Genomic DNA, 20,841 nt, shown 5'->3' on the forward strand with positions numbered 1-20,841 from the left:
AAACCACAGATTCGTCGCTGCTTATAGAGGGCATAACGCAAGAGCTTTCATCAAGCGAAGCTTCACGAGCTCTAAAATTAAGTGACGAGAAGGTTGCCACGTCATCACATACTTCTTTTATTTAAGCTTTGGCGTTCTTGCCAGCCTAAGAATCTAAATCCACTCAAATTAAATCACAAATATCATGATTAGCTCATGGTCGGCTCAAATATACTCACGTTATAGTCTCCTAGTCCACATAGGTTATGAGTTGGATCTACTTTGATATTATTTGTAATAATTTAGAATCTCATCCAAAAAGACCATCCAGAAAGTATTATTTGGGTTTCTTGATATGTATAAATATTCAAGATCTATCTAACAAATAATTAATGTAGAATTAAACACACGCAGTTGTCAATATTTTTATGTAGTTTTTAGTTATATTATATAGAAAAATTATTTTATGTATATCGAACTTTTTTTTAAAAAAGAAAAGGTTTTTTCCGACTAATCTTGAAAAAAAAAGAAGAATATATTATGGTGAGGTGCGGATTGCATCATTCAACGGTGCTCAATTTTGTTTTACCAAAAAAATATGGTGCTTAATTTCCTAACTCAGAAAAGAAGACAACAAACTACTCATTCGTTCTAATTCATATGAGACATTTTAATGCAGGAATTGGTATTTCTTGATTCTATTGAGGATACTTCAAGATATTTGCTAATGGATGTGTAATATGTAACTTCAGTCTCTCAAAGCCGTACACTGATTTAGCTTATAATTTTATAACTGAAAAGAGTCTAACATCTAGAAATAGCAGTATTATAAAGAAATTACTACTAGAAAAAAAGGCTTTAATTAATTTTAATAATACTGATCCAATAAGAAGCTATTATTCCTTTTAGGATAATAATGGAACTCCATCAATTATTTTCTAAGAGATAATGCAAGATTATGTTTGTCAAACATTCCTGAAATCACCTTCAGGATTGTAAAATATTCATCGAGTTCTGCAAGGTGTATCTATGCTTTGAATTTTTCAGATGAACGTTATCCAAGGACATAAATAGAAAATGATAGCGCTATTCTTACTATAATAACCATCTAAATTGCTAGGCATGCCTTATAACATTTAATTTTTCTTTGGAAGGCGGTAGAAATCCCCCAGGCTGTACCTGGTTTTAACTCATACCCTTTCCAATTATTGGTTGTGTATACAATGGACACTTGTCACTTAAACATCTTTACTTTTCTCCACAAAGACAACTTTATAGGCCAGAGTGCCCTACTGATTGACACCTCATGTCAGAATAGGATTCATTTGGTTCAAAAAAAAAAAAAAAAAAAAAGAGTATGATGAACAAAAAAAACAAAACAAATCTTTTGTTTGTTTAGATTTTTTTTAAAAAATTAAAAAAGTAGTTTTTTTATAGAAATAAAATTTCTATATTTTATAAAAAAACTTATAAAGAAAATAAAAAAATTATTTTTTCACTTGTTAGGAATTGGAAACTTTTTTTCCAAAACTACCCTTAAGCCTCAAAATCATAAATAAGGTATTTTTCTTTATTAAGGATATAATAGATATTTCACATAATTTTTATAAAAAAATATATGTTCAATCAAATATAAGACACTATGCAATCTACCACTTTCTTATAGTTAACTAAACATGCCAAAATTATTTTTCTAGACACCATATTTTCAGAAATCAACTTTTTAGAAAAGATATTCTGATGAGAAAAAATTTTTTTTCCGTAAATCAAACAAGTACTTAAAGACTAAGATATGATCTCAAATATTTTGTACTCACCCTTAGAATATCCTATCATGCCAATAAGCAAAACCTAAATAGTATATTGCATGTAAGTTTTTTTTTTATGTTGCCTTTTCACCTTTCCAACATTAGTCACTATAATGCCATCAAAGCCTACCAATTAACTAAGAGTATATACCAAACAAATGCATTAGATGCCTATTTAATAATTATATATCTCTATTAATTTTGACATGAAGCTAAGACATACTATAGCATGTGCATCATAAATCCTTACTGCTTAGTAGAGCCTTTTCGGTGACTTTATTTTAACTAAATAAATTTAACTAATATAATTAATTCATCATGCATAAGAAACTAATTAACTTATTTATTCAATCTTGTCAACAACAAAAAAAACCAACCTAGAAAAAAACAACTAAGAGAGATTGAGAGAGGCATTCCCATATATTAGCATTTGAAAAGAAAAAAATGTCTCTTCACCGGTCAAACCATAACTCAAATCAAATAAATTAAAAGTAAAATAAATCTTGCCACGTCCAATATTAGAATAACTTTCAAACATCATTCCACAAGGTGGCAGCCTACATCAATTACAACAACAATATAAGACGCAACAAAAATTTATCCATAATTGAGATGGGGTGCATCATCCTTGAGAGGAACTCAATCAAGATAATTGAACACATCTAAAAGGCGGGGTGGAAGGCTAAGCATCTGCTGTTATGCAATATCTGGCAACTGTTAAGGAAGTGTTATGTCTTTCAGGCTGTACATATATTTTGTGAGACAAACAAAACTGTTAATTAGGTCACATCAGAGAAGTTTTTTTTGAATTAGGCATGCTTTTGTTTCTCTGCTACTGTGCAGTTTATTTTTTTGCTACTGTACGGTTTACTTTTTAATAATTCAGTTGGCTGTGTTTATGTGGCATTGCTCACACCAATGTTAAAAAGAATATATCCAATCTCCTCCAAAATATATCTGAGAAGATATATGAGTTTTAAACGTAAAAAAAGTAAGCCGAAAAGCCCAAGACAGCACCATGATCGCATACGCGTTCCCGCAAACCCAAATTAACTGCAAGCATTCAATTTCTATCCAAAATCCACAATTTCTAGTATTCATTTTGTTTTCATTTTTTGATTTTTATTTATTTATTTCAGACCCTTCGATTTCTTTCCAAGAAGCCCTCCAAGATGATCCTCTTCTTCTCAATCTCCTCAATCCCCTTCCGCCGGAGTTCCGGCGACCCTGTCGCCGCGACGTTCCGGGGAGGGACGAAGCAGAGCCACGAGGACGTCCACAGGATCGCGTAGAGGCGTCCACAGAACACCATCACCGATAGGCTTAGGAGGAGGAAGAAGAACCCCGTGGCCGAACCGTAATTCCTGGCCGGCCCCCGCGCCGGTGGCGGGTGATTCCTCGATTCAGCCATCGGCGACGCCCTCTTCTGCCGGAACTCCGGCTTCGGTTTCGGCTCCGGCTCTCGGAACCAGGAAGAGGACGCCGAGGACAAGCAAGAAGAGGAGGAGGTGGAAGACGACGTCCACGAGGACGAGGAAAAGATCGCGTCTGCCGTCCGGTCGTCGCCGTATGAAAACTTCTCGCTCCATTCCGCCGCCCGTTTATCGACGGAGGCCTTTCGCGCCGCCGAGCAGTCCGAATGCTTCCCTTCTTCCTTGCTTCGATTCTGAACGAGATCAAGCCGAAAAACAAATCATTAAAAACCGGATCTTGGATCCAAGTCTGAACCGAAATCGATATGGTTTCATGAGATAACGCCATACCAGAGCGGAAACAAACATCGCCGATCTGAAGATCTTCGCGAGACGCCGCCTGTGGCGACGGGCCTCCGTCCCAAGGATCTCGATCCTCCCGCAGGATCCGGCGGAGCTATCTCTCGTCTTCACCGCCGCCTCCTCCTCCGCCGGATCGACGGCGCCGAAACAGAGGAAGTGGGCGCTCCGCTTCCATCTCGCTCTCATCGCTTCCCGAAGATTTAGGAGACGATTTCGGTTCCACCAGATGTGAGAAACGGGGAAGAAAAGAGAATTCTAAGATTAGGGTTGGAATTTAGGGATTTGGATCGAGAGACGGCGAGTGGCGACGATTAGTGGCGTTCCGGAGGGGTGGGAGGGAAGCCGGCGTATCGGTCCGCCTCTTTCTCTTTGTCGTCTCCTCCGTTATCCGGGAGTGACGGTTGGCCCGCCGGCTTAAGGGCGAGGGGAGGAAGTGCTGCCCCAACTTCCCGGGCTGCCCGGAATGGGCACGTGGCCGAAGGTTACCGCCCCGTCCCGTTATATATCTCGCGCCGCGGACGTCGTGGTCCGTTGACTTGATGTCCATCTTGACTTGGTTGCTCGGTTGCTCCTCCTTCCTCGAATATAGGTAGGACCGAGATAGGGGCTCTATGGTCTTTCTCCGTGGGTAGGGCGCGACTGTCTTTACCTGGATTGACCGGGTGCATGGGCCGCGCGGGTCGTTCTTTGACGGAAATGCCACCGGAGAAGGACCCAATTTTGCTGACCGAAACATACACTCTCTGATCGTGAGGACCAGATAAGAGCGGCCCCGGGTGTCAATCTAAGACGATGGAAGTGGGGCCTATTCATATTTATACTTATATTTTCAATATGAGTGTTGCAAAATATATAATTTTTAATTTTTATAAAAAAGTTTTCTTTCCTTTTTTTTTTGGGAAAAAGTAATTTTTGGAAGTACCATCTCCGAACTCAAGAAAAGTAAACTTTAAAGCAGTCATCAAGAAAAGGTTTTTAACCTCCCATAACCGAGATTGAGATAGAATGATATCTAGGTTAACCTTGATGGTGACGGAAACTTAGGAAAAGAAAGGTATTGAGATACCATGGAATCATGATTATGATTTTATGAACCAATCTATTGAAATCCCGGTTCTTAATTTTTGTTGCAAATTACGTTCCTAGTCAATGTACTGCAATGAAAGCTAATAAATGACTTCACTTGTTTAAGCAAATGGTGAGGATACTTTGTGAATTGGGATTTTTTTTTGTTGTTGGTAAATTGACTAGGATACGTTTGTGGTAACTTTTCTTTTCATCTGAGCATCTGAAGAAGTCGGTCGGGTCAAACCTCCTAACGATCATGTTCGTTAGAAGAGAATCGAACTGAGCTACGAGCATGATCGAACTGAGCTGGGTTATTGAACCTTGGGGACGAGATCGCCGCAAACCTGCATGCAGAAGACAAAATATATTTTTATGACAGTGTATATCACGCGTCTCGATCCAAACAAACTATTTTCAATCTTCTAATTTTTCAACTAGATTATTTCTTTATAATATTTTTATAAAATAAAAATACCGTAATTTTTAAGTAAAATATTTTTCCAACATTCTTTGGTAACTAGCACCCAAAAGAATACGCCCAAAAAAAAAAAAAATCGGTCACACTAACAGACAAGGAAGGTAAGAGTAGTCGATAATTACAAGAAGATTAGGTTAATGATAACAATCATTTTATTTGTCATTTGCTTTGATGGTTATTTATAATAAACAATCGTTGACTATGCACCTTTCCAGTGCTGGCTGGTCTTAAGCGACAACAATTAGAAAAACTATTTCACATTACAAGAAAAACCATTGCTATGAAAACTTTGCAATAGCTTGTGTTGCTGTTCAAATTCAGCCCGAGGGTAACCACGCCGGAGGAGTCGAAGGAGCTACCAGTCCGGATGGAAGAAGGACGTCTTTTCTTGCGCGCCGGCGGACCTGCACAAAGTCTCACCAGTGGAATTCCGGTGAGAGCTCTCTGATGATTAAGTTAGAGTAGATCTGAGGTGGAGCAGCCAAAAGTCCTTAGGTGTTACCTGATGGGGCTATTTATAGCCCCCGCGGAAGTGCCCAAGTAGCAGAGGTATGGCTTGTCCTCATTATGGGAGGAAATGGCGAAGGCCAGATAGCGCGTGGCCACGGCTTGCTGGGGGCACATGTTTCGAGTTGTTCCTGTGCACGGTATGGTGTTGTAGGCGTTTAATAGGGTATGGCCCTTGGCAGCAAGGTATAGCCTCTGGTCGTCATGTCGTAGAGTGGCCAGCAAGCAAAGCATGGTGCGATGAGATTGTAATATACCGCCACATATGTGAGCATAGGGCTGCGCATGGGTGCGCGCATGTATGCAGCCGTAGGCGAGATCGGGCTTGCTTGGAGGCAGCAACCTTTACTTAGTGAAGTCAGCTTGATGAGCACTGAGGTCGGGCCGATTTGGAAGTCGCGACATATGTTCGGTGAGGTCGGATCGGTGGACTTTGAGGTTGGCCCAGCCTTTTCGGCTCTGAAGTCAGCTCGGTAGGGCGCTCTTACTCAGATTGGGGCGCCATTACTTGTAGTTGATTAGTATGTTTAGTGAGGTCGACTTGGTGGACTCTGAGGTCGGCTCAGCCTCCTCGGCTCTGAAGTCAGCTCGGTAAGGCACCCCGATTTTGGGCAGGAGCGTCATTGTGGATACCTGCGGTCGACAGGGCCTCTTCGACTCTTGGTCGATCTTGCAGGGCGCCCTGAAGCTGGCTCGAGGGGTGTCTTAGTAGATACCTGTAATTGGCGAGGCATCTTCAGCTCTTGGTCGATCCTGCAGGGCACATGACAGCGTAAAAATCCGGCCGCAGTCGGCTCGGCCTTTCCGATTCTGAGGTTTGTTTGATAACACCCCAAGCTAGGGCTAGGGCGCGTCGTCGAAAATGCTTGGTGCCCCGAGCTCAGGTCGGGCACATCATTGGAAATGCTTGGCGCCCCGACCTGAGCTCGGGGCGCATCGTTGGAGAAGGTTACTGCAGGTCATAGTGGAGAGATTTAAGTGAGGTTGGATAGTCCTGGTCGGTGCTGAGGTCTACTCGGTCGGAATGAGATGATCCGTTGTCCAGAATAGAACGATCTATTTTACCCCCTATCAGCTTGCAAGATGATTTTTTAGGAGCAATGCCGGGAGCAAATGTACCCCCATCAAACCCGCCTCCTCCTACGGCCACATAACTCATTGCTCTCTCACTCTTCTTTTCTTTTCTTTTACGTCCGTTGGATGCTGGGAAGATAATCCATCTGTCGACCATTCCTTCAGCAACTCATCATATTGAATGACGGAAGGCCTCTTATAGTACTTCCCATCTAAGATCCGGTGTACCATAGAAAGGAATGATGGTCCAAGGTGAACTTGGGAAAGCCAATCAACTTTTCTTCTTATTCCTCGGCAAGTTTGCTTGGTACAGGCCTCTCCTAACGAAATTATGTTATCTCACCAAGTGGGTGGTTGATAAGATCTTTTAAAAATAACTTTATAATACAAGGTGGTATGATGCACGTAGTTTTTAATTACAAGCAAGGCAAAGTTTAGGAGTATGATTAATTGCAGATGTAGCGTAGGTTACCACAACTCAAACAACAATTGGGTTCTGTTAGGGGAAAAATGGATTGCTCAAAGCACGTGGATGAATCGCCGGCACTTGATGGCGAGCGCAACGGTAGCAACTCTCAAGGCACCCGACCTCAAGGCGTCCGACCTCAGCGCGCCCGGACCCAAAGCTTGCAGCCTTGATCTCGGCTAAGTTGAGCCCGATCGACCTCAAGTCCAAAGAAGACTCAGTCAAAGAAAGAAGCAGACCTCCCCACTCCACAGAAAATCAAGTCCCCTTTCTCCTCATCCGGGGTCCAATTCCGTGATCTCTGCCTCAACAACTGTCAATGATTAGCGCACGATCCCACGATCTCCGTCTCAACGACTGTCAACGATTAAATGTACACGATTTCAACGGACCACCAGCCAGCCCAAAATCTCGGGCCGTCCACGGTAACTCATTAATTCGCACAGTCACGTCCAGTCACTAACCCCTACACCCCTCTTATAAAAAGGGAACTTATTCTTCTCACGGGAGAGATTCTTTTTCTTACGTAATCTCTCTACTTGCTCCACAAAAAAACCTCCTTTGACTTAAGCATTGGAGGGCCGACGCCGGAACCCCCGACCACCGGCTTCGTGCAGGTCCTCCGAAGAAAGCTGTCCGCCGCCGCATCCTATGCCGGAGCTCCTCCTCCTCCGTCCGCGGTCACCCTCGGGTTCGGTTTCCAGCAACAGGTTCAACAATATAAGCTTGGTTATAGGGGCATGATGATAAATAGTCTTGTAATAATCAAGAAGCTCAATATCATCCACACAAAAGGAAAAGATCAAAATAAAAAGAAGAAGAAGAAGAAGAAGAAGAAGAAGAAAAAAAAAAGTATCCAGAAGTTCAACCAAGCAATCAAGTTTTTTTTTCGAGAGCTCTCATTTAGAGATGTAAACCAGCTACCAATCAAAGTTATAACCAAGGAATCTTCTCTCTGAATTCCAAGTCAGACCCTGGCTCTTTTGTTTCATCTTTCTAAACGAAAATGAAGAACACTTGGAGGTCTTTAAAGTCGCATCACTCGCTGTCCCGACAAGGGGAAAAAATCTCCATTTTAGATGGAGTGCAAAAGCCAATGGGACCACATCCTAGAGCGAATGTGACCTTTTATGTAATGTCCGGGCCCAATACAGACCGGGCCCAATACTGTAGGGCCCAGTTGAATAGTATTGGGCCAGGGAGGGGTTAGCTGGCCCAAGATGGCCATGATCTCCCGCCTGAGGGCTGAAAAGACAAGACCACCAGATGGCTAACGGAGAAACCCCCACCGGCATGCAAAATAGGAGCCCGCCACCTCCTCCCCCTCGGGCAACGGAGCTGTGAGCTGGCCTGAGGAGGAGGGGCAGCTGGTGGCTCCCGGAGAAGTGAGGAAGGAGAGAACGCCACCTCTCCTTTGGGGTCAAGTCATAAGCCCTGTATTTAAAACCCCTAAGATTTGCTAACCCCGAATTGAATGTACCCTCCCTAAACCTCTAACCCTCTGGATCTACTGCGCCAGAGAGCCAAGCCTTGGAGCTGGAGGCGGAAGGGACCCTGCAGCCCAGGAGAGGAAGGAGGGACTGTGAACCGAGGTGATCCCCCACAGCTTCAACCGACCACAAAAGGTAAGGCTCTGTAAATAGGTCTCTGGGCAAAGACAGGGTGGAGGTACCCCTCTGTGGGGTATTCTCCCCTCTGTTTCACTGATGAAACAGAGGGGAGGAGACCGGCACAGAGGGGCGGAGACCGGCACGGGAGAGAGAGACAGGAGGAGGACTGCAGGCCGGCCGGGGATGCGGGCGTCGAGCGTCGGCCGCGAGCGCGGCCGAGGGCGTCGCGGGCTTCGGCCGCGGGTGACGGCCGCGGGAGCCGGTCGCGGGAGCCGGCCGTCCGGGGCTCAACCCCTCCCGAGCTCACCCTCCTCTCTTCGTGGCGGAAGGAAGAAAGGAGTCGGGAGAAGCTTCGGGAAGGAGAAGAAAAGAAGAAAAAGAAAAGAGAAGCTTCGGGAAGGAGAAGAAAAGAAGAAAAAGAAAAGAGAAAGAAAGGAGAAGAAAAGAAGGAAAAAGGAAAGGAAAGAAAAAGGAAAAAAAAAAAAATGAAATGGGTTAGCCAAATTTGGCTAACCCAAGCCCAATTAGACTAGGCTAAGTTTAAAAATCGAGCCCCAAAGGCTCTAAATTTGGTAAATTGGACTTGGGCTAGATCCTTGGATGGGATCCAAGCAAGTAAGTTCATAGTATGATGAACTAAGAAATTTTATAATAAATAAATGGGGAATAATGTGATCCCTATGGTGTTGTTTTAGGTGATTAAGGATTTGTCACCTGGACTTGAGAAATTTGGAAAGCGAATTGAGGTAAGTAACCTGTCCTAATCCTGTTATGGATCATGTCATGTTATTAATGTTTTCCTAAGCATTTATTTTAAGTATATATGTTTCATGCATGATATGTTACAATGCATAAGTAACTTGCATGATCCCAGAAGCTATGGCTATGTATGCAACATGAGGATGCTGATATTTTAATCATGCATGCAAGTTAGTATAATGAAATACTATCTAGCCAAGAGGCACTATAATGGGCTCAAAGATGCTACTGAGAATGACTGAGCTGCCAGTGGCTGAATAGTAACTGAGCTGCCCCGCCAGTGGCTGAATAGTAACTGAGCTGCCCCGCCAGTGGCTGAATAGTAACTGAGCCTGCCCCGCCAGTGGCTGAGTTGGAATTGGGCCTGCCCTGCCAGTGGCTGAATAGTAACTGAGCTTGCCCCGCCAGTGGCTGAATAGTAACTGAGCCTGCCCCGCCAGTGGCTGAATAGTAACTGAGCTGGCCCCGCCAGTGGTCGAGTCTGACTTCGCAGTAGCATCCGAGAGAAAAAGGACCACGGCATGCCGGGGGCACGGTTTCATATGCATATATTATGAAAATTTTTGTGATTTGCACTACTGCTTTGTTTAAATTGCTTACATGTTATGCCATGATGATCATTAGATAAACATGCATGTCAGCTTCTCAAACCCTGATTTACATGTTTAGCATACTGGTTGATCCGATAGGATTATGCAGGATTACTTACTGAGCCGTGTAGCTCACATCTGTTTATGTTTCGTTTTCTTTCAGATCCTCATCAGTGATCGCCATCAGATATGTTTTTATTTTGTTACAGAGCTTCGTATTTTTGGAAGAAGCTTATATACTTTTGTACATTTGAATAGTATAGAAGTTCTGTATTTTTGGTTTCAACCAGTTGAAGGTTGTACTGCAAAACTTTTAATATATATATAAGGATGAATCCTTTTGGCTACCTGCTACCCCTGTATGAGGCTGCGTGCTACTGTGGGCGATAGTCGGCAATAGCACGGCCGTGTCACGGATCCGGGTCCGGGGCGTGACATCTAGTGGTATCAGAGCCTTAGGTTAAACAAAAGAATAACCATAAAATGCCTAAGAAAAGGGGTAGTTAAGAATGTCACCGTCATAGAAAAAGTTATAATATGCTAGTTTATCATAATCTCACTTTAAAATTTTTGACTGCAAGGCGATTGTTCAAGAGATATGGATGACGACAGGAGACCACCCTCCCCGGAGCCTAGTGAGCAGTCGGTTCCCCCAGATACTCCACGATCTGCAGCAGGTCAGGCAGGCCTAGCCGGAGTGTACCAGCTTATGGCACAAGTGCTGCAACAGCAGCAGATGATGCAGCTGGCCGCTATGCCACCGGCAGGCACCTGCTATGAGAGGTTTCGCCGACTAAACCCTCCGACCTTTGAGGGTGGGCCTGACCCTATGGCAGCAGAAGCATGGATCCGGGAAATAGAGAAGATGTTCCGAGCTCTTCTTTTCCCCGATGAGGTGAAGGTCCAGATGGCGACCTCTATGCTGACAGGAAACGCCGAGTTCTGGTGGACGGCCATGGAGACAGCCTATGCCGTCGACGGACTTACATGGAGGGACTTCAAGAGGTTGTTTTACAACCAATATTTTCCGGATTCAGTCAACCAGTCTAAGCAGAATGAATTCTTGGCGCTGACCCAGACCGACCGAATGTCTGTTCTGGAGTATGCCAATAAATTCAACGAGCTGGGACGATTTTGCCCCCAGTTCATGGAGGAGGAGAGAAGTAAGGTAAACCAGTTTGAACAGGGATTGAGGTACGGGATTCGATCCCGAATATCCTCCCATCTGTTCTCAAGCTACAAGGATGTACTGGACCGAGTCTTGAAGGTTGAGGCTGACCTAATACGGTCCGGGAGGGAGAGAGAAGACATGAAGAGGACCCGATTGTCGGGAGCTCAGAGTAGTGGGTCTGGAGGCAGCAAGGGATCTGTGCCCAAGAAGAGACAGAGCAGAGGCTGCCCCACCTGTGGCGGAAACCACAAGGGTACCTGCATGAAGAAGACTGGAGCTTGTTATTCTTGCGGGCAGACAGGACACATCGCCCGCAACTGCCCTAGCCGAAGGAAGGACGAGCCTAGACAAACTGCACCAGAGGACCAGAGATCGAGGGGTAACCCTCGAGTTTTCGCACTGACTCGACAGGATGCCAGTGCTAGCGATCAGGTGGTGACAGGTACACTTCTGGTCAACTCGGTTCTTGCCTTCATTCTATTTGATTCTGGTTCTATGCATTCTTTCGTGTCAGTTAGCTTTTCCAGACAACTACATAGCACATCTGAGAAATTAGTGGAACCATGGCATGTTGCTACACCCCTTCAGAAAACCGTAATTGTTGACATTAGATATAGAGATTGCATAATTCAGATAGGGGAAAAAGAATTAGAGACAAATCTTTTACAGCTTGACATGCAAGACTTTGATATTATCTTGGGCATGGACTGGATGTCACAGTATCACGCCCACATTGATTGTTACCACAAGAGGGTGGTATTTCGGATACCTGGGGAGCAAGAATTTTTCTTTCAGGGCGATATACCCCTTCAAGATGCTCCTACACTACACTTTATTTCTGCCTTGAAAGCTGGAAAGGCTTTGAGAAAAGGGTGTATGGCCTATCTGGCCTGTGTAGTGGATACCCAGAAAGAGACCAAACTGGAAGATATTCCAGTAGTCAGAGAATATCCGGATGTCTTCCCGGAGGAACTACCAGGATTACCCCCAGATCGAGAGATCGAATTCACTATCGACCTCGCACCAGGAGAGGGGCCAGTCTCCAAGGCTCCCTATCGGATGGCCCCTGCTGAGTTAAGGAAATTGAAGGTACAACTACAAGAACTCCTGGATAAAAAGTTCATCCAGCCCAGTGCGTCGCCATGGGGAGCTCCTGTCCTGTTTGTGAAAAAGAAAGACGGGAGTATGCGGCTATGCATCGATTACCGGGAATTGAACAAAATAACCATAAAGAATAAATATCCCCTACCCCGGATCGATGACCTGTTTGATCAGCTGCAAGGCGCCCAAGTCTTCTCCAAGATAGATTTGAGATCAGGCTACCATCAGCTGAAGATCAAATCTGAGGATGTGCCAAAAACTGCATTTCGAACCAGGTATGGGCATTATGAATTTCTAGTTATGCCTTTTGGACTGACCAATGCCCCGGCTGCATTTATGGACTTAATGAACAGAGTCTTTAAACAATATTTGGATCAGTTCGTGATAGTTTTCATCGATGACATTTTGATATACTCAAAGAGCCGGAAGGAACATGAAGACATTTGAGGGTGGTGCTACAAATCCTTCGAGAGAAAAGGTTGTACGCCAAGCTGAACAAATGTGAGTTCTGGCTGGACAGTGTGGCGTTTCTCGGCCATATAATCTCCAAGGAAGGAGTGTCAGTGGACCCCAAGAAGATAGAAGCGGTGGTGGATTGGCCTCGTCCTACCAATGCCAAGGAAATAAGAAGCTTTTTGGGATTAGCCGGGTATTACCGGCGATTTGTGGAAGGGTTCTCCAAAATAGCTACCCCCTTGACCCAGTTGACTAAGAAACGGGCCAAGTTTATCTGGGACGGCAAGTGTGAGAGGAGCTTCCAGGAGCTTAAACAAAGGTTAGTTTCTGCCCCAATTTTAACATTGCCGTCCTTAACTGGAGAATTTACCATTTACAGTGATGCTTCCAAGAACGGGCTGGGCTGTGTGCTGATGCAAGATGGCAAGGTGGTAGCCTATGCCTCGAGACAGCTGAAACCCTATGAACAGAACTACCCGACACATGACCTGGAGTTGGCCGCAGTAGTGTTCGCCTTGAAACTTTGGAGACATTATTTGTATGGCGAACACTGTGAAGTGTACACTGACCACAAGAGCCTAAAGTATATATTCACCCAGAAGGAATTGAATATGAGGCAAAGAAGGTGGTTAGAACTCCTGAAGGATTATGACCTGAGTATTAAGTACCACCCAGAAAAGGCCAATGTGGTGGCTGATGCCCTAAGCAGAAAGTCAGTAATGAGCTCCGCCGCATTACTCACCACTCAACCACAGATTCAGAAGGATCTCGAGAAACTGCAGGTTGAGGTGGTTACCCGAACTACAAGAAGTTTGCTGGCCGCCCTGAGTATACAACCAACCTTGATCGACAGAATAAAGGTTGCCCAGCAGTCTGATGAGCACATCTGCCAGCTCAAGGAGGAAGTGGAGAAAGGGTTGCGACCCGAGCTCCAAATGCACCCCGATGGCACCCTAAGGTTTGGCCGCCGACTGTGTGTACCGGCAAATGTTGACCTAAGAAGGGAAATCATGGAAGAGGCCCACCAATCCCGTTTCTCTATTCACCCAGGCAGTACTAAGATGTACCGGGACCTTCGGGAACATTACTGGTGGAAGGGGATGAAGAGAGAGATAGCTGAGTTTGTGGCCCGATGTTTGACCTGTCAGCTGGTAAAAGCAGAGCACCAGAGGCCGGCAGGGTTGCTGGAACCAATAGAAATTCCTGAATGGAAGTGGGAGCACATCACGATGGATTTTGTTACAGGACTTCCTAGAACAATAAGGAAGAATGATGCGGTATGGGTGATAGTTGACCGTCTCACAAAATCGGCCCACTTTCTACCATTCAGAATTGGTACTCCTCTAGACAAGCTGGCCCAATTATACATCGACGAGATTGTACGCCTGCACGGAGTACCAGTGAGTATCATTTCTGATCGTGACCCCCGATTCGTGTCCAGATTCTGGGGAAGCTTTCAGAAGGCCATGGGTACCGGACTGAGGCTCAGTACAGCATACCACCCCCAGACCGACGGCCAGTCAGAGCGGACAATCCAAACTCTGGAAGACATGTTGAGGGCTTGCACTGTGGACCTAGGTGGAAATTGGGACAGTCATATACCACTGGTGGAATTTGCTTATAACAATAGTTACCATTCCAGTATCCAGATGGCCCCATACGAAGCCCTCTATGGGAGAAAATGCCGATCCCCCTTACACTGGGATGAAGTCGGGGAGCGAAAAATGCTAGGCCCCGAATTGGTCCAGCACACCAGGGACAAGGTACTACTGATTAAGCAAAGGCTTCAGGCTGCTCAGGATAGACAGAAAAGATGGGCTGACAGAGGAAGAAGGGCTTTGGAATTTTTGGAGGGGAACTTTGTCTTCCTGAAAATTTCTCCATCGAAGGGCATTACCCGATTCGGAAGACACGGCAAGCTAAGTCCTCGCTACATCGGCCCATTCGAGATTCTTACCAGGATAGGCAAGGTTGCCTACAAATTGGCCCTACCCCCGGAGCTATCAGGCGTACACAACGTCTTCCACGTCTCCTTGTTACGGAGGTATGTTCCGGATCCCAGCCATGTGGTGCCACATGAGCCTCTGCAATTAAATGAAGATTTAACCTATGAGGAGGCTCCCCTGCGCATCATAGACAGAAAAGAGCAAATCCTCCGAAGGCACACCATTCCCTATGTTAAAGTCCAGTGGACCAACCACACTGAAAGGGAAGCTACCTGGGAATTGGAGGAGGAGATGCGACAATGCTACCCTCAGCTCTTCGAGAACCAAGGTATGCTTAATTTCGAGGACGAAATTTATTTAAGGGGGGGAGGATGTAATGTCCGGGCCCAATACAGACCGGGCCCAATACTGTAGGGCCCAGTTGAATAGTATTGGGCCAGGGAGGGGTTAGCTGGCCCAAGATGGCCATGATCTCCCGCCTGAGGGCTGAAAAGACAAGACCACCAGATGGCTAACGGAGAAACCCCCACCGGCATGCAAAATAGGAGCCCGCCACCTCCTCCCCCTCGGGCAACGGAGCTGTGAGCTGGCCTGAGGAGGAGGGGCAGCTGGTGGCTCCCGGAGAAGTGAGGAAGGAGAGAACGCCACCTCTCCTTTGGGGTCAAGTCATAAGCCCTGTATTTAAAACCCCTAAGATTTGCTAACCCCGAATTGAATGTACCCTCCCTAAACCTCTAACCCTCTGGATCTACTGCGCCAGAGAGCCAAGCCTTGGAGCTGGAGGCGGAAGGGACCCTGCAGCCCAGGAGAGGAAGGAGGGACTGTGAACCGAGGTGATCCCCCACAGCTTCAACCGACCACAAAAGGTAAGGCTCTGTAAATAGGTCTCTGGGCAAAGACAGGGTGGAGGTACCCCTCTGTGGGGTATTCTCCCCTCTGTTTCATCAGTGAAACAGAGGGGAGGAGACCGGCACAGTGAGGAGGAGACCGGCACGGGAGAGAGAGACAGGAGGAGGACTGCAGGCCGGACCTACAGGCCGCGGGCCGGCCTGAGAACGGCCCGAACCCGAGCCCAACGCCACCCGGGCCGAGCCCAACCGGACTCGGCCTGCGGATGACCGACCCCGGCCAAGGCCGCCCTCGGGCAGAGGGGCAGCCAAGGGGTCGCCGGGTCTGGCCGTACCGGCGACCGGCGCGGCCCCGAGGCCGCCAGCCTCCGCCGAGCCCCCGCCTCTCCACCGGCGAAGAGGTGGCGGCGCGGCTCCCACACACACACAAAAAAAAAAGAGGAGAAGAGGAAATAAAAAAAAAAAAGAGAGAGGGAACAGGGACTCACCAGTTATTGTCACGTGCGGCGGCCACCGGCTTCGGCTGCGAGCGCCGCCGGCACGAGCCTCGGCCGCAGGCCGGCCGGGGATGCGATCGTCGAGCGTCGGCCGCGAGCGCGGCCGAGGGCGTCGCGGGCTTCGGCCGCGGGTGACGGCCGCGGGAGCCGGTCGCGGGAGCCGGCCGTCCGGGGCTCAACCCCTCCCGAGCTCACCCTCCTCTCTTCGCGGCGGAAGGAAGAAAGGAGTCGGGAGAAGCTTCGGAAAGGAGAAGAAAAGAAGAAAAAGAAAAGAGAAGCTTCGGGAAGGAGAAGAAAAGAAGAAAAAGAAAAGAGAAAGAAAGGAGAAGAAAAGAAGGAAAAAGGAAAGGAAAGAAAAAGGAAAAAAAAAAAAAATGATATGGGTTAGCCAAATTTGGCTAACCCAAGCCCAATTAGACTAGGCTAAGTTTAAAAATCGAGCCCCAAAGGCTCTAAATTGGGTAAATTGGACTTGGGCTAGATCCTTGGATGGGATCCAAGCAAGTAAGTTCATAGTATGATGAACTAAGAAATTTTATAATAAATAAATGGGGAATAATGTGATCCCTATGGTGTTGTTTTAGGTGATTAAGGATTTGTCATCTGGACTTGAGAAATTTGGAAAGCGAATTGAAGTAAGTAACCTGTCCTAATCCTGTTATGGATCATGTCATGTTATTAATGTTTTCCTAAGCATTTATTTTAAGTATATATGTTTCATGCATGATATGTTACAATGCATAAGTAACTTGCATGATCCCAGAAGCTATGGCTATGTATGCAACATGAGGATGCTGATATTTTAATCATGCATGCAAGTTAGTATAATGAAATACTATCTAGCCAAGAGGCACTATAATGGGCTCAAAGATGCTACTGAGAATGACTGAGCTGCCAGTGGCTGAATAGTAACTGAGCTGCCCCGCCAGTGGCTGAATAGTAACTGAGCTGCCCCGCCAGTGGCTGAATAGTAACTGAGCCTGCCCCGCCAGTGGCTGAGTTGGAATTGGGCCTGCCCCGCCAGTGGCTGAATAGTAACTGAGCTTGCCCCGCCAGTGGCTGAATAGTAACTGAGCCTGCCCCGCCAGTGGCTGAATAGTAACTGAGCTGGCCCCGCCAGTGGTCGAGTCTGACTTCGCAGTAGCATCCGAGAGAAAAAGGACCACGGCATGCCGGGGGCACGGTTTCATATGCATATATTATGAAAATTTTTGTGATTTGCACTACTGCTTTGTTTAAATTGCTTACATGTTATGCCATGATGATCATTAGATAAACATGCATGTCAGCTTCTCAAATCCTGATTTACATGTTTAGCATACTGGTTGATCCGATAGGATTATGCAGGATTACTTACTGAGCCGTGTAGCTCACATCTGTTTATATTTCGTTTTCTTTCAGATCCTCATCAGTGATCGCCATCAGATATGTTTTTATTTTGTTACAGAGCTTCGTATTTTTGGAAGAAGCTTATATACTTTTGTACATTTGAATAGTATAGAAGTTCTGTATTTTTGGTTTCAACCAGTTGAAGGTTGTACTGCAAAACTTTTAATATATATATAAGGATGAATCCTTTTGGCTACCTGCTACCCCTGTATGAGGCTGCGTGCTACTGTGGGCGATAGTCGGCAATAGCACGGCCGTGTCACGGATCCGGGTCCGGGGCGTGACATTTTAACTACGCTAAGGATTATTAACTGAATCTAAAACCTTCATCAAAATAGAAAATAAAAGCCAGCTGCAATGCCTAGGTTGACTTAAATAAACATACTAGTGGTTGCCATTGCATGGCCATTTGCAATCACGCCACTCTGGAACCATAACTCTTAGAGAAAAAACTTTTGTTTTTGCCTCTTTAAAGGCAGAAAACAGGAATAGTTTCATCTTAGAAACCATTAAAAAACAGGATTTTTCAAGGAAGATAGCCACCAGCACAGAATAGGCTGTTAATTCTCCAATCACATCAGCAGCAACACTGAACTCAGCCTGATAATAAAAATAAAAAACTCTCCACCATGTATCAGAATTGAAAGAGGAAGCTAATTTACAGCAAAGATGGATGATATTAGCAGCACTATTGCAAGCTTTGGGGCAGGAGTCACTTCAGTGTTAGTGCCATAATGGTAGCTGATGGATGGATAGATAGAGAAATACACTAGTAGAATCTTGCTTCTCCCTTACATCAGCAGCAACACTGACTCAGCCCAATCGGAACAAAAATTCTCCACCATGCATTAGAAATGAAAGAGGAAGCTTATTGACAGCAAAAATGGATGATATTAGCAGTGCTATTACAAACTTTTAGGCAGGCATCACTTCAGTGTTAGCGCCATAATGGTAGCTGATAGAACTAATTCCTTCCCTCTTAGGATTGAACAAAACCTGAATCTTCCAGGATTCATTCAAGGATGCCACCATTCCATATCATACACCATTTGATATCAAGCTTCCATACAACAAAAAGTAGGAAACATGATTGCCCTCAAGAAATTTCTAGGTACAGATTATTGATCTGATTTTAGGGCACATACAAACTTCCCAACAAATATTGGACATACCCTAAATGGACAAGCACCAGCTGACCCCACAACAGTATACTTGGAAACATTGACTGCTGGAAAGTGCAGAAAATATCTTGCTTCTCACCCTTCCTCAGAAACCTCTTGTACCTCAGAAAAGAAATCTTGCCTGGAAAAGTTACATTAAATCAAATACAAAGTACCAAAATCAACAATTAATAAAGATGCCAAAGTAAAGGAATGACTTCTAGAAACACTTGCACATTTCAACCGATGAACAGCGACAAGCATCAAGGAGTTATAGAGAAACAGGTTAGCTGTAAAATTATAGTTTGTTAACACTAAACTGACAAAGAAGGCACCTGAAATGAATAATCTCTATCATAAAAAAACCGGCCCCGAACTGGTCTCGGACTCTTGAGAGCACTTAAGCAAAATGTGTCCATCTCAGTGCAGCTCCCCCGCTCTTTAAAAAGAGGAGCTAGAGACATGCACCAATTAAAAAGTGAAAGTTCATTGTCAATCTTGAATCAGATTGAAACCACATCATGTTTCTTCTAATGTGCAATGCCCATGTCAAGTCTACTTAAATTCTTATATTAGGGTTGCGCACTTAACAATGTATAATTTAGCAGCCACGAGGCCAACCATATCAGCAGATAACCAATCTTAATTAATAACCATAAGCAATTGATCACTTGGAATAGAGACCAAAGCGCAGAAGATTGGACTGAATATGGTTAAAACCATATTCAAGATAAAGAGGATAACAATGCTGAATATGGTTTTATAGTAGAAATGGACAAAGAGGATAACTTTCTCAGGCTGAAAGTTGGCAGAAGATAGATTCAGTATGAGAAAATTGTGATGCAAAATGAAAAGAAAAGCAGAAAGAAAGACGAAAATGAAGAGGATGGGAATCAGGGAATAGGGTTTGATGAGAGTAAGGCATTTAATAACAAGAGCTTGAATAAAGTAGACTGGGAAGATATAGAATATATAAATGATTTGTTGAAAACATGGTTAAGAAATTTGACTTTGATGCCATTATATATACATTGATGTGAAATTAAACAGAAGAAGAAAGGATTTTAAAGGAAAAAGAAAATGAAGGAATAAAACAAGGAGGAGTGGTTGGGGCTTTGGATCAAATTTAGTCCACAATTACCTAATTTATTAAATCATAAATGACCTGCAAATGGCAGAATCAAACGTGTTCGATAGTACAGTTCAATATCATATGAAAAGATGAGAGAAATAGGGATTCTACATGTCTGGTTTACTGAGCAAGTCTTAAACACATAAGTCCCTCCCTCTTAAACACAAGTCTATCCCTCTTTCGCTCCTCTCTCAAAATGCTTCTGGATTATTTACCTCATAACCTCAATCAATGCAGATCATGTAAAGGACAACTTTTCCATAAGTCAAAATAAATTCTGACACTAAGTAGTATCAATAGATTGATCTTCTCTCATTCTACTCGAAACAAGTCCAAACTCAAACATAGAGATGGGCACTGGGCCGGGCCGCCCACGGCCCGGCACGGCACGGCACGAAGCGGGCCGTGCCTGGCACGGCCCGCCAGCTACAGTGCCGGGCCGTGCCTGGCACGGCCCCTTTGATAGGGCCGTGCTGGGCTAGAGGGTCCTGGCCAGCGGGCCGTGCCAGGCACGGCCCGCTTCGGGCCTGGGCCGGCACGGCCCGGTCTAGGCCCGCGGGCCAAGCACGGCACGGCCCGCGGGCCAGCACGGCACGGCCCATAAGGGCCTGGGCCGGGCTGGCACGCGAGCCTGGCACGGTCCGGGCCTGGGCCCGGCTCGGCCCGATAAAAATTAATGCTTCATAAATTTTTTTAATAAATTAATAAATATTGAACACTAAGAAATCTTGATTTATGAATATAAAGCCACCTTAATGGTGGGGGGTTTGGCATAGACCCCTACCAGTTTATTAATTTAAATCAAAATGGTACATGAAGGGAGGTTTGGACCTTGGTCTGACCTCTAGAATACAATAAGAAACTAAGAAAGGGCCGAGGTTTGGACCTTGGTCTGACCTCCAGAATACAATAAAAATGTACAATTATAAAAAATTAAGAAATCTTACTAATCATCAGTGATTCAGTGAATCAGTATTCACTCTTCAGTCTTCAGTCTTCAGTCTTCAGTAGTGTTTGTATCATCATC

The 20,841-nt window shown here is 45.2% G+C and overlaps 1 protein-coding gene across 1 annotated transcript; it reads right to left on the reverse strand.

Annotated features, from left to right (window-relative positions):
- Positions 1–2,121: 2,121 nt before the first annotated feature.
- LOC103696051 (uncharacterized) lies at positions 2,122–3,948 on the reverse strand. The gene is made up of 2 exons (XM_008777557.6): positions 3,551–3,948; positions 2,122–3,453 (listed from the first exon to the last, which is right to left on the reverse strand). The coding sequence occupies exons 1-2, from the start codon at positions 3,746–3,748 to the stop codon at positions 2,923–2,925; spliced, it is 729 nt and encodes a 242-aa protein (XP_008775779.3). The 5' UTR covers positions 3,749–3,948; the 3' UTR covers positions 2,122–2,922.
- Between the last annotated feature and the right edge of the window lie 16,893 nt (positions 3,949–20,841).

Source organism: Phoenix dactylifera, chromosome 1 (genome assembly GCF_051530095.1).
Source record: "Phoenix dactylifera cultivar Ajwa chromosome 1, Ajwa_hap1_PhDact_Kaust_v1.1, whole genome shotgun sequence".
Taxonomy (NCBI): domain Eukaryota; kingdom Viridiplantae; phylum Streptophyta; class Magnoliopsida; order Arecales; family Arecaceae; genus Phoenix; species Phoenix dactylifera.